The sequence below is a fragment of the Coturnix japonica genome, chromosome 13 (assembly GCF_054131305.1).
Source record: "Coturnix japonica strain WE chromosome 13, WE-NBRP24, whole genome shotgun sequence".
Classification (NCBI taxonomy): Eukaryota; Metazoa; Chordata; class Aves; order Galliformes; family Phasianidae; genus Coturnix; species Coturnix japonica.
The window spans coordinates 15,810,612-15,826,171 of NC_140675.1; the positions used below are offsets into that span (position 1 = coordinate 15,810,612).

Here is a 15,560-nt window from a genome sequence, read left to right on the forward strand (position 1 = left end):
TTTACTCCTAAACATAACTCTGGATTCAGCTGCCTTCCACACAAGTAAAAACATACACACAACTATTACTTTTTGAGTTTGACAAGTTTAACTAGGATTTCTGACAATGTATGAACAAAACAGTTCAACAAATGTTTTAGGCAAATCTTTTTTTAAAAAAACAACCTGTTTCTTGTAGCAAAGAACCACATTTAAGCTCAAGAAATACCAAGAAGCAACGTTTGCTGTCATTTTGGCACAAGAGGGTTCTGCTTCGAAAAGGAAAAGAGGTACATTTGCTCCATTGAGGCACAGTAACACCCTAGGGAAGAAAATGCTTTTTGAAAGTTCAAATGGAATTGTTTGAAAACAAAACAGACATGGCTTGGTTAGGATGGAAATTAATACAGGCTATAGTACACACATAGTAAAATGTGCAACTGCTATTCATGAATAATTCCATGGGAACACTCAACCAGGAAAGCATCCTATTACATAATACTGAATGCATCTTAAAGACTAAGCTGAACAAAATGTACATACTTTTTTTTCGCTTCTACATTGTCCACAAACAAAGTCTCATAAAACAGCAATATAAAGATGTCCTTGCACAATTCAAGGCATCAACAGCCCTTTAAAACAATCCACTACAAGATAACAGATGTGTCTCCCGATTAAGAGAAACATGTGTTCCACAATATCCTTTCAGCTCCACTCTGCTGAGTGCCTGGACCCCAACATGCCACCTGCCTGTCTGTGCTGATCCCTGCTGCTCAGCGAGCACGTGGGAAACCACAAAGGCATCAGCTGGGTTGGGTCACCAGACACTGTGCTTGAAGGGCAAAACAGGATGCAGTCATCTGGAAAATACTGGACGTTATTATTTCTAAGTAAGGTTTTATAAATAGATTCTCTATCTTTGGAAGGTAACCTCTGTCCCTTAAAAGAAAAAAGTGACCCTTCAGTTTCAGAAGAAATGTCTGTTCACTGCTCTTAAAGCGGTTCCATTTTCTTGAAGCCTTGAATTAAACTCACAGCCTACAACTTCTGAGTGTTGCATTTTCTGTGTTTAATTTCATTTGTGATCTCTTTGTAGCAAACAGTAATTTATTTTGAAAACACAGCTCTGCTGTCCTACATGCCAAAGAAATCCTAAAACTAGAACTGCACAAACAAAACCACCACCAAGGTGCTATGAGACAGGCTTCCACTGCTGCTAGAACAAGACATGCTGTTCAAACCACTACTAAAAGCAGCTTCACTCTTATCAATTAATACCTCAAACATTAACACTAGACCCTAATACAGTGAACATTAGCTGTCTGTTGAGTCATAATAATAAAGTAATAAGAAATGAGAATAATGAGAAGAGTAAAATAACTCTCAGCATGACTGAAACTATTGCTCATTGGAGCACTAGGCCTGTATAAGACCTCAACTTTGTGGAAAATCAGCAGGTTGTCAGCCATATGTGAACGCACAGAAGAAAACTATTTTTATAATTGCTAACTGTACATGCAAAACAGAAAAGAAATATATATATATTTATTTTATTTTTTTTAACGATCTTGTTGCAACAAAACCCTGGTGTGTGCTACGGAAGCTTCCAAAAAATCTTAGTGACTTACTGAAATGTACGAGAACGATGACAGCTCCCTGGTTATCAAGGAGACTCAATCTGCCATCTGGAGGAGGATAAATTACACACACAAACATACACACCACAGGCAGTGACTTTGGTCATTCAAGATTCCCAACGTTTTGTTGGCTGAAAAGGTGCTCACATACTTACAACAGTCTGAGTTTTCTATGAGTACTAACAGAAAATTGCCTCCTAACTCAGCTCCTAGAAGCATTATTTATGCTGAGGTTTCCATTCAAACAATTGTTCATTTCCTCTGCACAGCCATGACTTAATACATTAAAAACACTGAAAAATTTTGATATCAAAACACCAGAAAGGGATTATAAAAATCAGTTTAACCCCTTCCAAAGATCAGATTTTTGCATCAGTCACATCACTAATGCAACTCAGCTCCACCACTTGCAGAGCGCACTGAATGCTCCTATTTTGTCCTCTCTAAAATGTAAAGCCCAAAGGAAAAAAGACTACCTTCCCATATATTTATAAAGGACCTCATATAAACTAGTCATAGTTTTTGTCAGTGACTCAGCTACCACTTAGTTTAAGTGATGCAATAAATGACAGCACTTAGTCATAACAAAGTCACTATTTTCATTCCACTGTCCTTGCAACAGCTTTTCCTTTTTTGTTTTTTAAATTAAAAAAAAAATCTATATAAGCCCAATCAGCAGGAAAAGTGAGTCCTTCAATCTCAAATCAAATGCACGCCCAGCATTCTTTCATCCTCTTGCAACTCCAGATTTCCTCCTGCCGCACCTCCCATGACCATGCCCACATTCTTACGGTGCCTCCAGTTCCTCCCTGGCCTCTACTTGCAGCTGAGCAAGAGGCAGCACGAACGTGGCTGGTTCAGGGCACCCATCTACTGACTAATCACCTGCTATGATGACTGTTGACCCGCAGGCCAGCGCAAGCAGATAACGGCTGAGCTCACCGTTACATGTTTTCCCACGCTCAGGATTCTTTATTAACAACTTTTTACTTGGGCATTAATTTTCACCAACTCCAAAAGCAGATTCACCCCGTTGGAGCCATTCCGTAGCAAACTTTTTTTGATGTTCTTAACATGAGCAGAGACCAGAATAGAGCCCCTAACTGAAAAGTCCATGAGACCCTTACCCTGTGATTTCCTCATGTCTTTTGTGGCTAAAGCACGATTCCCATGCGGAACACTGGTAAAATCAGGATTGGTCACATTGTTAACTCTCAGCTCTTGCCCCAACGACTTCCGACCATAAGTATTTTCCCCAGATCCTCCATTGACACTGTAGCCACCTGTGGAAAAAGCAAGGTGAGATTAACACAAGCTGCATTCAGCAGGGCAGCATATTAGGAGTTATTCAGTTCAAATGCAAATCAACAGCTCAAACTTCTATAAGCTTTTTTAGCTTCTTTCTCACTTCTACATGCAAAAGTGTTTTGTTATATCCAGTAAGGTTCCAAGACACACATTCAGAATCTGATCATTCTTTCTCTGAAGCACATATAAAACTCCACTACAATAGAAAGGGTTTTTTAAAATGCTGATTTTGTTGTATTTGAGGGTTTTATTATTATTATTAATCTTGTGTTTTACAAGGCTTTTCACACCAACCTACCATTAAACACAGCTCGAGGCAGTCACTTATTGGCTCCTTTATCACACAACTCAAATTTCAACACTGTTTTTCTTACAAACCCGTAACACAAGATCCAAAAAACAGCCAAAATGAGAGAAAGCTCTGAATAAGCTATGGATTATTTAAACTATGACACGCAAATCGAACAACTCTCCCTAAACATACAGCACACAGGATTTTTTACATATTAATAGCAGCATAACCTTTAATGAAATGCAATTGTATATTCTCCCACTTGAGAGTGAAACAGTACATCTTCAGTAACAGTAAAAAACTGAAATAAAAGGGTCATTTTGAGTAGGGCAATCATTTGTACTCCAAGACCCTCATTTTACTCCTAGTATCTGCATACTCAAATGAGAAAACCAAAGACTTTTTCCAGGCTGCCCCACCACTGAGGGCAGGCTCCTCCTCAGCAGTACAGTGGAGAAATGAAACTGACAGCTATGTACACTCTCAGTGCGCTGAAGCTCGCCTGGAGGTCCACCTGCACAGCCACCTCTCTGAGCTTCTCTCTTTGCTTGAGACAGGAATGGCTCAGCTAAAAAAAGAGAAACCTGGAGCAATGAAGGAGATGCAAGGATCCCTTCAGAAAAGGCATTTCCGCAGTTTCACCTGCATCAGTACATAGAAGTCAGCCTGGGGGAAAGAAGAGATGCTTCTGTACAAGAGGAGGTAACCTCCTGAGACTGCAGCATAAGCGAAAAAACTTCCAGACGTCACAGTGAGTAAACATAGAACACCTTAGTAGACATAAAATATCATTCATCTCAAATACAAACCTTTTTATCCAAAGTTGGGAACTACCAGTAGAAGTTTGTGCAATTTTACACATAGGACTACTGTGCCATTACAAAAACTCCAATCAGATCCTTAAGGTCCCTTCCAACTCAAGCTGTCCTATGATTCCATAAAAAACTCCTAATCAGAATCTCATCTGTAATTAAATAATTACACCTTGAGCAAAAATAATTTATGCATATTTTGACACAAAACCATGTTTCTAAACAAAGCAGCACATCCTTTAGGTTAATTTATCATAACAAATCAACACAGCCCTGTGAAGGAAACTACTAACAATATTTATGACAAAAGAGAAGTATAGCACTAAAATGTAAAGCAACAAAGAAGTTAATTTAACAGAAGGTGTCAGAATCATGCATTCAGACCACAGACATCAGCGACCACAAACATACATGCTGTCACATACAACAGGACTTCAAAGTTACTTCACACCCTTGAGTGCACACAAACATCTCATCTGGCTTTGGTTGCTTGCAAAGGCAGTTATATCTGCTCCAGCATTTTTGACATTATCTGACGTGAATTCAACACAAGCCCGCATTATCCCACTTGACATACATATGGTACATATTCGCTAACAATAGAAAGCAAAGCACTGTTACCATTTTGAGTAAATGAAGAGCAGCGAGGCAAGTTTTTAGGCATTAAGGCTGTAAATATTACATAATTCTCTTCAGTTATCTGCTGATACGTCACCGTTATTAATTATAGCAGAAACGTACAGATACCACAGCATGAATACTAGCGTAGGGGTTTTTATGTGTGTGTCTTCTTTCCCCTTCAGTAAAGGCTGAGTACATCAGAGCAACAAGCCAAAAGGCAGAAAATGCAGAGATGGAGAACATCTAGTCTATGGAAAGAAACCTCAGGAGGCCTTGGATTTAGCTTTAAAAACTAAAGTCCATAAACTTACCTGTCTCATTTCAGAAAGTAAAGTAGAGGAGACAAAGGGGAGATAGCCAGTTGCAGACTTCCACTACCTAATGGGAAAGGTTATTTAAAGAAAAATGACCAACTAATCTCAGAGATGCAAAAAGGACAGGAGTCAACAGCAACAAGTTACAGCAAGGGAAATCTGAACTGCATACAAGAAATGAGCTCTTAACCAGGAGAGTGCTAAAGCAGTGAACAGGCTGCTAGGGGAGGTGCAACCCAGGAGGTTTTCAGAAGTGAACTTCCAGAAATGATGAAGTTGGAAGTCATCTGTACTATCAACATCAGAAAGTGGAAAAAAGAAACCTCTTAAAGATTCCAGGTACTTGTGGCCATAGTCACCCACAACAGAGAAGCTACAAGTTCTTTAAATGAAAGCTCCCTGCTGTCAGACTCCAAAAGCATACCTGAAGAATCTCAGGCAAGAAAAACAACACTGACGTGAAACTGCACCTGTAAGCTTCAATTTCTTAAAATATAAAAATGAAGGAATACAAGGAATCTGGTTTTGTACGTCTCTTCAAGTCACAACTGAACAAAACAGCTGAGTCAAAGTGCTGAGCTCGCAGAGACACGTCCTGTAAGACACTGTACTGGAGGGAGTGACGGCTACATTCCTCCTGTCCAAGAGGTACTTTCCAGTAACTGCACAAAAACTTCCTTGCTGACTTTGCATGCAACTTGGCCATTTCACATGCAATTTCAGAATAACCTGGTACATTTGAATCATACCAGATCCCTTCATATTAGAAGATACACTGACAATAAAATCTATCCACCTTCTAGGAAGGTCATCTGTTTATCAACTTTTACAGCATGAAGATAAGCAAAAACTTGACTCACGTTCCTTTCTCCTATTATGAGCACTTACTACTTGCAAAAAGTAGCTCTGTATCAGTGCACCCAGCTGTAGTGCCCCCAAGACGTGGTGTGTAACTGTGTACAGAATGATACAAGATAGAAAAGAAGAGGGGGGTGCAAATGCTTTTGAGGTACCACATTAAAATCACTGGGATTCTACAAGCAGAAAATATTTCAGCTCTGTATTTAGAAATTATAGAGCTGAGATTACAAACTTTTCTTTTACAATGGATATCATTTTGAAATATCAGCTTTCTTCTAGGGGAAGTATTGCCATTCTCCCCATGCCCTCAAAAGAGAAAAAAAAAACAAAACAACAACTCTGCAATAGTACAACCCATACATTGTGCAATCCATATGAAGTCAGACTAAGGCAGAAATTTCCATTGATGACAAAAGACAGATTTGATTCCCTAACTAAGATTCCACTTTGCCACAGTAAAGCTGCACGAGACACTCTAAGCAGCGGTCCCTTGAGCCAAGCAACCCATTTCCAACCCCAGAAGCACCAGGCACAATGCAAGAAGAAATTACAGCTTGCAGACCAGACACATCCACAATACTACTCTTCAGGAAAACCATTAATGCACAAAGTCTTCTCTCATATTTTTCCCTTAAAGCACCTGCATATTTTCTCACTGCTCACATCAACCACAGCTTTTCTTTGATCCCAGATAAATCTCTTACCACAGCGATGCTGTGGCAATAAGCTGCACTGGTTCACAGTATTTTTTTTGAAAGAAAAAAAAATAGTTTTTCAAGCATTTTGAGTATACTGCCTTTCTTGGAACGTTCCCTCAAAATTTACACATGAAACAGCAATCTGAATACCTTTGTCTTCATTCTGTATGTCAGTGTGGACTCTGATATCATCGTGTCTTTGTCGAGACACCACAGCTGAATTTGAGGGTTGTAATCCATAGGAGGCAGAACTGCCCCGATCTCTGGATGAAGAGTATTTTAAATTGTCCTGGTCAGCTGATGCACTGTCAGTTCTACAAAGAGAAAAATATGTTTTTTTATGTAGGAGTATAACAGGAGTGGGATTCACATTCACTTACAAATGCAACATACTTAAATGACAATCCCAAACGTATTTCCCTGTGTTAAAATGTGTATATTTAACCTGTTTTTTAGGAAGTGACCTTAAATTCACACTGGGATTAGAGTTGATCATCACAACAGCATGCAAAGGAAACACACTCTAGTGTCAGCACCTTGTGTCAAAGGTTCCCAAATATTCCTTCAGTTAGATGCCTGTATGGGACAGGAGGACAAACTCCTTCCAGAGGTAACGAACCAAAGAGAGTGAGGTATATACATGTATCACAGCTCGGCTTTCACATTGTGTACTGCCAGCACTAATCCACACATGAACATTTACATAACATGTTATGGGCCTCACTGAGCAACACAGAACTGGTTATTAGATGGAGGTGTTACCGGCACATAACTGATAATCAATACAGTAAAAGAATATTAACATTTTGCAAAACAAAAGCTGCAAAACAAGAATAAATGCTTCACTACAGCAAAAAATGAAATGTAAATTAAGAGCTGTCATTCTTTAGAACAATGCTTGCAGGTAAGTGATTTTGATACAAATCTGCATGAAGTTTTGACCACTCATATCAGAAAGGTGATTTATAGCTCAGAATAAACATGTAAGGAACAAGGTGAGAACTGTCATGCTTGTTCCCACTGGACACACCAAGTGATGTGGGTTTTAAAAACAGTTACTTCAATGTATTGTATTCATATGCATCAGATTCCAGAACTTAACTCTACTAATGACAGAGTTTATTCTTATGAACAACACCAGAGACTCTACACAGGAACCACAGCCATCTCAAAGCAAGAACTGGCAGAATGCTGTACATCCCAGCTGCACCTGCCATCTCACCACTGAAGTTATTCACAGAGGGCCTCATTAAAACTAATTCTCAAGTTGTGGATAGCTCATACAAGTATTTACCAAAAAGCAGGATGTATGATTTCTTTTCATTCCTGTGAATTAACTACAGTCTGTGTATGGAGTAACACGTGTTCTTGGGAAAAACTATTTCATTTTTACTTCTAAAAAGAACACTGTGATTACAGCCAGTAGCCAGACTCAAGGGAAAGGAGTCAAATACATCCCAAGGCCAACAGGGAACAACAACAGCAGCAGAAGGTTTCTGGGGAGCGGGTGGCACCCCAGCTGTCCCCAGGGCTCGTTGTCTTCTGACACAGCTCCTCCTCAGAGCAACTGAAGGAGAACAGCACAGCGGATTGCATTTGCGGAGACAACTGAAGAAACCTCCCATGTATTTTAATCCTTGTCAGCTTGGAATAAGATTCAAAACAAGGAAATGGTACTTCAGCCTTTTTATCTGAAGCATCAAGTTTAGATCCCAGCTAAAACTTCCACAGGGAAAAGCTGTCAGTGGATTTCCTTGGAAGATATGCGTGACTTTCACTCTGTAAGCCAGTGCATCTCTGCATACGGACAATATGACTCTTCAGGAAGCATCTGCTGGGGCAGCACAGCACTGCCATACGGAACCAGCAGCCACAGCCAAGTGAGCCCCACTGAGAGCCTGTGCTCATGGCTGGGATCACACAACTGCCACCGGACCTTCAGCACTCACCACAGGTACACTGACCAACAACGCTCAGTGCTGTTTCCTCAGTGGTACGGACTTCAACCCCACTCACACCACATTCCAACTTCCCTGTCAGCTCCACAGCTCCCAGCTCTATCTGCCCTGAAACCCCAAGGGGCCTCCAGTTTATGGGAGGATTCAAGCCAGTCTTGCCTTTCCATGAAACAGGCTGACAGAACTGAGCTGTGAGCTGTACCATCCACCGGTGTCCAGATTGAAGCCCGTAGTCCTGAAGTCTGAGCACAGGCTGATTAAACATACAGTTTTTAGGATTTCATATCCCAACCAATGGAAGGACTCCACATGTTCTCAGTACAGCCTGTCAGCATTTGGTCACATTTTCCATTGTAGTGCGGTACACCAGCCTATTGTTTCCCTGGGAAGAACTCCACACTTGGTTAGCTCTGCCTTTAGGGACAGCTTTCTGCATGCTCACCGTGCACAGCTCATCACCCAGCTAAAGGTGAGCAAGATTTTATTTAAAACGTACCATTTTCCTGCGCATCGATAGACAGCAGTTCCCACTGAAGACATTTTCCCCACTACAGTAAGCATGAAGTTTAAATAACCAGCAGCTTCTGCCCTCTTTTTTTTCTTTGCATGGTAAAGACACTCCTCAGCAAGGAACTGCTTTCCAGAGAACCACATTCTGTTACCCAGCCGCTCCCGCAAAGACCACTTTATCAGTTACATACATTGACATCATCATAGAAGTGAACACATGCCAAGTATGAACGCAACCACTGTACAGTGTTAGCAACAAGAGAACCAAAGTACAAAAATGTGACAGTAGATAAAGTTCAGAGGAGGCTCAGGCTGGCTATTAGGAACTATTTCTTCTTTGAAAGAGTAGCCGGGCACTGGCACAGGCCAACCAGGGTGGTGGTGGAGTCGCTGTGTTTTTTCCACCTGCCTGAATACATTGAAATGGCTGCTAGTTCCTTCAGAAAGGCTACTGGCCAGCATTGAGAGAACACAGCAAAGATGTCAAGGTCTGCATCCACCCCTCCTGCACTAACAGTGCTAACAACTCCTTCCTGCTGCACTTCTGCTGCTGGACAGCATCCATAGCCACTTCTCAGGTCCCTCAGCTCTGCAGCACTCATTTCTTGCATAGAGCTTACCAATGCTATCCAACAATGGACAACAGGAGAGAAAGTCAAGGAGACCTATCCTATATGTGCATTCTTGACATGTTTTCCCATAGACACCCGATAGCCATTTTTGGGTGTAGCTGATCACTGCAGCTCTGGGATGCCTGTTTTCTACAGGAGTCTGCTCTCAAAGCTCCTCCTGCTTCCCACTGACACACTTCACATTCTTTCATCTTTCTCACATCTCGTTCTCCTCTGGTTTCACATTACAAACTTAGGCTCCCTCATTTTACAATAAAAACAAACACCCAAAAAGCTCTTTGATCTCATACCTTCTCAGCCTTATCAGCATATTCAGTGAACTCAGATGCGAAAGGAGATCCAGAACTACTTGTTACCAGTCCAGAGCTGTGCCTACTCCCATTCAGCACTTCCTGTACAGTCCTCCAAACTTCTTTCGCAGGTTTCCCCTGATCTCTTCATAGTTACACCTCAGAACTGACCCTACAGTCACTCCCCAGCTATTAGCTTGCCTCCAACAGCACAACTCCCACCCGTGCCTTCACTATATTAACTCACCAGTGCTAATTCTTGCTGTCTGTAATGGACACGCCTCTGCCCTTTATAGTCACAGGAAAAGCACTGCTCTGGATATCACCTTCTCAACCTGCTTGCTCTGATGAGCTTCTCAGCTCTGTGCCAATCCCTCCTGTTTTGTTTCATATTAAACACAGGGTATTCTGCTGCTTAGGTTATAAGCTACCTAGAAGGAGAATTGCTTTTTACTGTCTTATGATGTCCAGACTGACAGAGATCTACCATGCCACTCAGTCTGGCACTGCAACAACAGAAATTACTGATTCCTAACATTGACTTATGTTCCCATTGCATGGGAAGCATACACCTCATTTCCAAGAACAAATTCCAAGACTGAACCCTTCATCTAATAAGCCACCTCCAGATCTTTTATCAGATGCGAAAGCCTTCTTCCTGTACTCCTCTTGCTAACCTGTATCACTGTAAAAGAGACAGAAGCCCTGTTAAAGTCTTATCTCCCTTTCTCGCCTTGGTCACAGTGTGTTTGCTGAGCTGCCACCCCACACCCGCGCTCCTGCTGAGCACTAGGATGTTCATACCAACTGTTGTGCCACCCAGAGCAGTTCCTATGGAAGGGTATTATTTATTTCACTACACAATCAGGCTTTAGTATTACACTGAATCAACAGTCCACAAAGCTGGAAAGATTAGCAGAGGGGGACAAGAAAAAAATAAAATCAAAGAAAAACCATCACAACCACTTCATTCTTCTGTTACACCCAAGTGTTGTGTTGCCACTACTGCAGTCTGAAATACCACCGTGCACACACTGACATATCCATGTGCATCAGCACAACTCCTTCCTCTACAGTGCACAGCTCTATCAGTACATATACTGCAGGAAGACCAGGCCATGTGTGTTAACAGGCAGGACAGCTTTCATGCAGGCAAACCAAAACATCAACTTCTAATTGAAAATAGCTCTCTCAGGGAAGCACCTGGGCTCCAACTTCGGTTTTGGACTGTTTTCACCCCAAGTCCCAGCGCTTATTAGCATTACTAGAATCTGAGAGGAATCTAGGCTTAGAATGGAAATCACTCTGGTCATTTTTACTTGCACACCGATGTATGCACCACAATAAAGTTCATCTGACAATACACCCAAGCATTAGGAGTTCCCTTCTCCCCCCTCAAGCAACTTGAAACATTTCTCATTATTTTACCTATGTGCATTCCCTCCTCCATGCCCTGCAAGAAAGCACTTACAGCAGTATCACCTGTGTTAAACAAAACAATCAAGAGCAAGGAAGAGGAAGGAAACTATACTTGCATATATGCCATCCTGGGGGTTGTCCAAGAGCACATTCAAAATGCTTCACAAAGGAGAAAAACTCACTGATAGATTTAAGTAATAGTTCTCCTTTCAATGGCCCATATTAATCACTTAAAAACAACAGAGATTGATTTACCCTCTGCTCCATTCTTTAAGTGAAGGCTCACAAGTTCCATGCAGCCAAAGCTGACACTGCGAGATGAAGAAACTGTGAGTGTAAAACCCATAGAGAAAAATGTGATGTGTGTTTGGGACCATGTGAACACTTCCAGGCTCTCAGTTCTCTCACCAGGCTAAAAACTCCAAAAATTTGAAAGGAAATAAAGTTAAACTCTCACAAGAGGCAGAGTCAGTACAGAGGTGCTCTGCATTTCTCCACAGAAGCCCCAATTACACAACCTGATGGAAGCAGAACCAGCCCCTGACCACCGAGTTCCCCATGCCTGCTTCACTTTCTCTGCTGCTTTCAGATTTGTTTCTGCAGTGGCTTCTTGGGTGATTGGTTTAGAAATGTCATTTACAACTGCAGTATTTGAGAGCTGAGGATGGCTCACACAGCAGCACAGGGAAACAACCAAAGCTGGAGATGTGGGATCAACCAACTTCTTGAGCTGCCGTACCACCAGACAAAACATTTCTGCAATCACATTCTTAATTGCACTCCAACACAACTGAATGTGCTGAAGGCAGAGGTTTGTTGGGAAGCCTGCTTTCTAGAAGCTACAATATATTTTTTAGGCTAAAATATAACACTTGTGATAAGTTAGTATGTCCAACCAGGAACTGCTCAATGCCATCCACTGCTGGGATGCACCCCAGCTCCTGCAGGGGAGCAGTTACACACCACAGCTCCAGGTCACTGTCCTGAAGTGAGGCAGGAAATCAGGAGCAAGAGATCAACTTGCTTACATGCTGAAACTCTTCACTAAGCCAGAAATGCCATAAGACATCACCAGTGAGGACTACTGTTTCTTAAGTGAGGAAAAATGGCAAGTTATTTGAACAAATATCTCCATAACAGAAGAAATCAGAATGTAAGTGTCAAGGCCACATATACCACTAAGAACCAGACATTAGCCCTGAAGTGCTGCTGGCTGCTCAGCCAAAGGGCAGCTCCTGGCACAGTAATACTGAAGTCACAGCTCACACACCTCCCACTGCCCCACGCCAGGCACACACACACGCTCCTCAGGGAGCGCCCTTCTGTTCCTTGCTGCCAGTTGTAAAAGCAGGATCCCACACTACGCTGCAGTTTCAAATGCACCGAAAAAGACCCGATACAAAATAAATAATGAAAAGAAAAACAGAAAAGAAAGAAAAATACACACATATTTGAAGGAACGTGATTTGCACAAAAGAATTTTGGCTGTTAACACAGAGTACAACAGCACACACACGGCATCAGCTGTACCATAGGCAGCAAGGCCCGGAACACACGCTCCACGCCCGACTGAAGATGTCAGCGCTCTCAGTTTCTCTTACCAAGAACCGGAGCGCCGGGCACCACCACCCCGCGGGACCCGGCGCGTTACATGAGCCCCCATCGCTCCGCTCCCGGCTCACCCGCTTCCCCCACCCAACACACGACCCCTCGTACACACCACGCACCGCCGCGGCCTCGGAGGCGCAGGGCCGAGCCCGCAGCCCCCGCCGATGCGGATCGCAGCGCATCGCCGCTCGTGCCCCGGTGCATCGGGCCGCTCTCCGGCCCGGCCGCGCGGTGACAGCCGCGGCGCACCCGGAAATCCCTCCCGCCCCCCGCTAGGCCCGGCGCTGCCGCCCCGCCGCCCCTACAGGCCCCGGCTCTCGGGAACGGGGTTCCGCGCCGCCCCGCTCCGCCGCCCCGGGTCCGGCCGCGGTCCCCTCCCGCCCCCCGGCCCTGCCCACCTGGGTTGCCAGTCATTCCAGCCCCGCGGGTGGTAGTGCTGCCTGCTGCCGGTGCCGCTCAGCCGAGACCCCGGGGCTCTGCGGCTCATTACCTTGCCCGAGACGGCATGGCCGGCCGGGCAGCGGCGCGGGGCGGAGGGAGGAGGCGAGGTGCGGGCGGCGGCTCCTCAGTGCGGCGGGGCGGGCGGCTGCTGGAGCCCAGCGCAGGGACGGGATGCGGCCGCGGCTGCTCCGGCTACTGCCCGGCCGCGCGGCATGCCGGGATGGCGGACATGGGCCGCCCGCCCCCGCCGCGGGGCACCATGGGAGGACGGGGGCGGGCGCCGCGGGACGGAGCGTGTGTGGGGAGACACGGAACCAGCGGGGAGCGAAGAGCCCGGGTGTGAGGAGACAGCGGGATCCTGATGGCGGCTGTGAGGGGACAACCAGGGCAGGGAGCCTTTGGTCCGTGAGGAGCGGGGCGGAATCACGCCAACCCCCCCATAAACAAGACGTCAGGGCTGTACGCGGGGACCCGCATCCCTCGGAGCAGATCAGCCCCACGCCCGGGCCGTGTTCCCCCCTGTAGGTGACTGTTGGGGCTGACTGATCCCTTACTACTGGTTTCTCCTCCTTCCAGCTGACAGAACGGCCTCTTTGTAAGCCGGAATGACCTCTGTGTAAAGCAGGCACCGCGTTTGCTGGAAGGGCATTCGATACACAGTGCCCTGCGGGTGGGAGCACAGCAAATGTGCAGGAGAAAAGTCCCCTCCATTCAGGAGATGCTCGTTTTCCACAAGGATGTGAACTTGTTTTAGGTGTATTTTTATTCCTCCTATAAAACCTGGAAGCCTTCGTGAGCTTATTTGATAAACCACATTCCTGACTGCAGAATATTTCCTCAGCTATGTAGAATTGTGTCACGGTTTGAACTAAAAATCCACCTGCGTCCGTGACAGGGGGCCGTAGGCCCCGGAGGGGCCCTAGGCCGAAAGGAAAAAGTTAATTAGGAAAAGAAAACAGCGGCAACGATCTAAGGAGGCACACTTATTTACTAAATACTATATCGAAATACAGGATAACACAATATAATACAATATAATTGAAATTGAGCTAACGAATCAAGCAAAATAGGAGAGAGAATGAGTCCCGTAACCGAGAGGCCTACTGTAAATCTAGGCGAACGGCTGAAGGCTCCCACACACTCCCCTGAACGCCAGAACTCGAAAGACGTCAGTCTGTTCTGCGACAGAGTTAATATAGAGTCCAGGTCCCGTGACCTATCGTGTTGTTCCCTGGGAGATGTAGTCTTCTTCTGTAAGTTGCAGATTCAGTAAAATTATTCATGCTTAATATGATGTTATGATGTGGAATACTGATAGCAAAAATTACAAAATTATTAAACCATGACATTCCACCCCTTATTCTACATCATTACATTATGTTTATACATACATACACACTCATATGTATAATTGTGAATAATCAGCAACCTTATTTTTTCTCAACAATTTATATTTATTCCATACAAATCCCTAAGTTGAGAACAAAACTCTATAACCTAATTTACTATTTATTAATTTTGAGAAAAATGGCAAAACTGCCAGAAAAAGGAAAACATGTCAGCGGTAGAGGGGAAAGGCAGCGCTAGTAGGGCGTCCCCCACATCAAGGTGCACTCATCCTTTCCCAGCCACCACGGCAGATTTCCTTTTGACTTATACTTCTTTCCATGTGTGCTCTACACATGCATGGCCAGTGCAGGATATAGAGTCCAGATGGAAAACTTGCTTACAGAATGCCTAATTAAGGTATATAGAGAAAAAGTGTTTCCTTAATATTAATCCACTCTATCTTAAGTCCTATACCTAATTGAACTATTCTGTATCTAATGGAAATATTTTCTGAGACTCTACCTATATATTTACAGGAAAATCATTGGCTGCACTCCCCCAACATCAAATTCCCTTGTGGTACACATTGAACATTCCCATTTTTGTCCATCACCCACCATGTGCACCCAGGTCCCTGGGCAAAGACAGTACCCCGGAGAGGTTTGCCCTTTCCAGACGCTGGAAGGACCCAAACTGTTTTTCCCAACACACTCTTTATGTGTACTACAGGAACCTTATCTCCCTCCACGGTACGTAGGGAGCTGGATTGGTTAGGACCATTACGATTACTAGATCCTCGAGTGTTGACCAACCAGGTGGCTTCTGCTAAATGGTTCTCCCAATTTTTATAC

General features: G+C 44.0%; 1 protein-coding gene across 5 annotated transcripts in view; it reads right to left on the minus strand.

Annotated features, from left to right (window-relative positions):
- SMG1 (SMG1 nonsense mediated mRNA decay associated PI3K related kinase) overlaps positions 1-13,646 on the minus strand; it is a 55,558-nt gene extending 41,912 nt beyond the window's left edge. For 3 of the 5 annotated variants that reach the window (XR_014933868.1, XM_085514155.1, XM_015876711.3), the window contains exons 1-3: positions 13,338-13,646; positions 6,673-6,836; positions 2,744-2,899 (exon numbers count right to left, since the gene is read on the minus strand). Coding sequence is in view for 4 of the 5 variants with exons in the window: in XM_085514155.1 (XP_085370281.1) it covers positions 2,744-2,899; positions 6,673-6,836; positions 13,338-13,426 (409 nt within the window). In the remaining variant the exon portion in view is untranslated. Of the gene's footprint in view, positions 1-2,743; positions 2,900-4,025; positions 4,111-6,672; positions 6,837-13,337 lie in introns of those variants that run through there. The other 2 variants (XM_015876712.3, XM_015876714.3) reach the window with 2 other exon arrangements.
- Between the last annotated feature and the right edge of the window lie 1,914 nt (positions 13,647-15,560).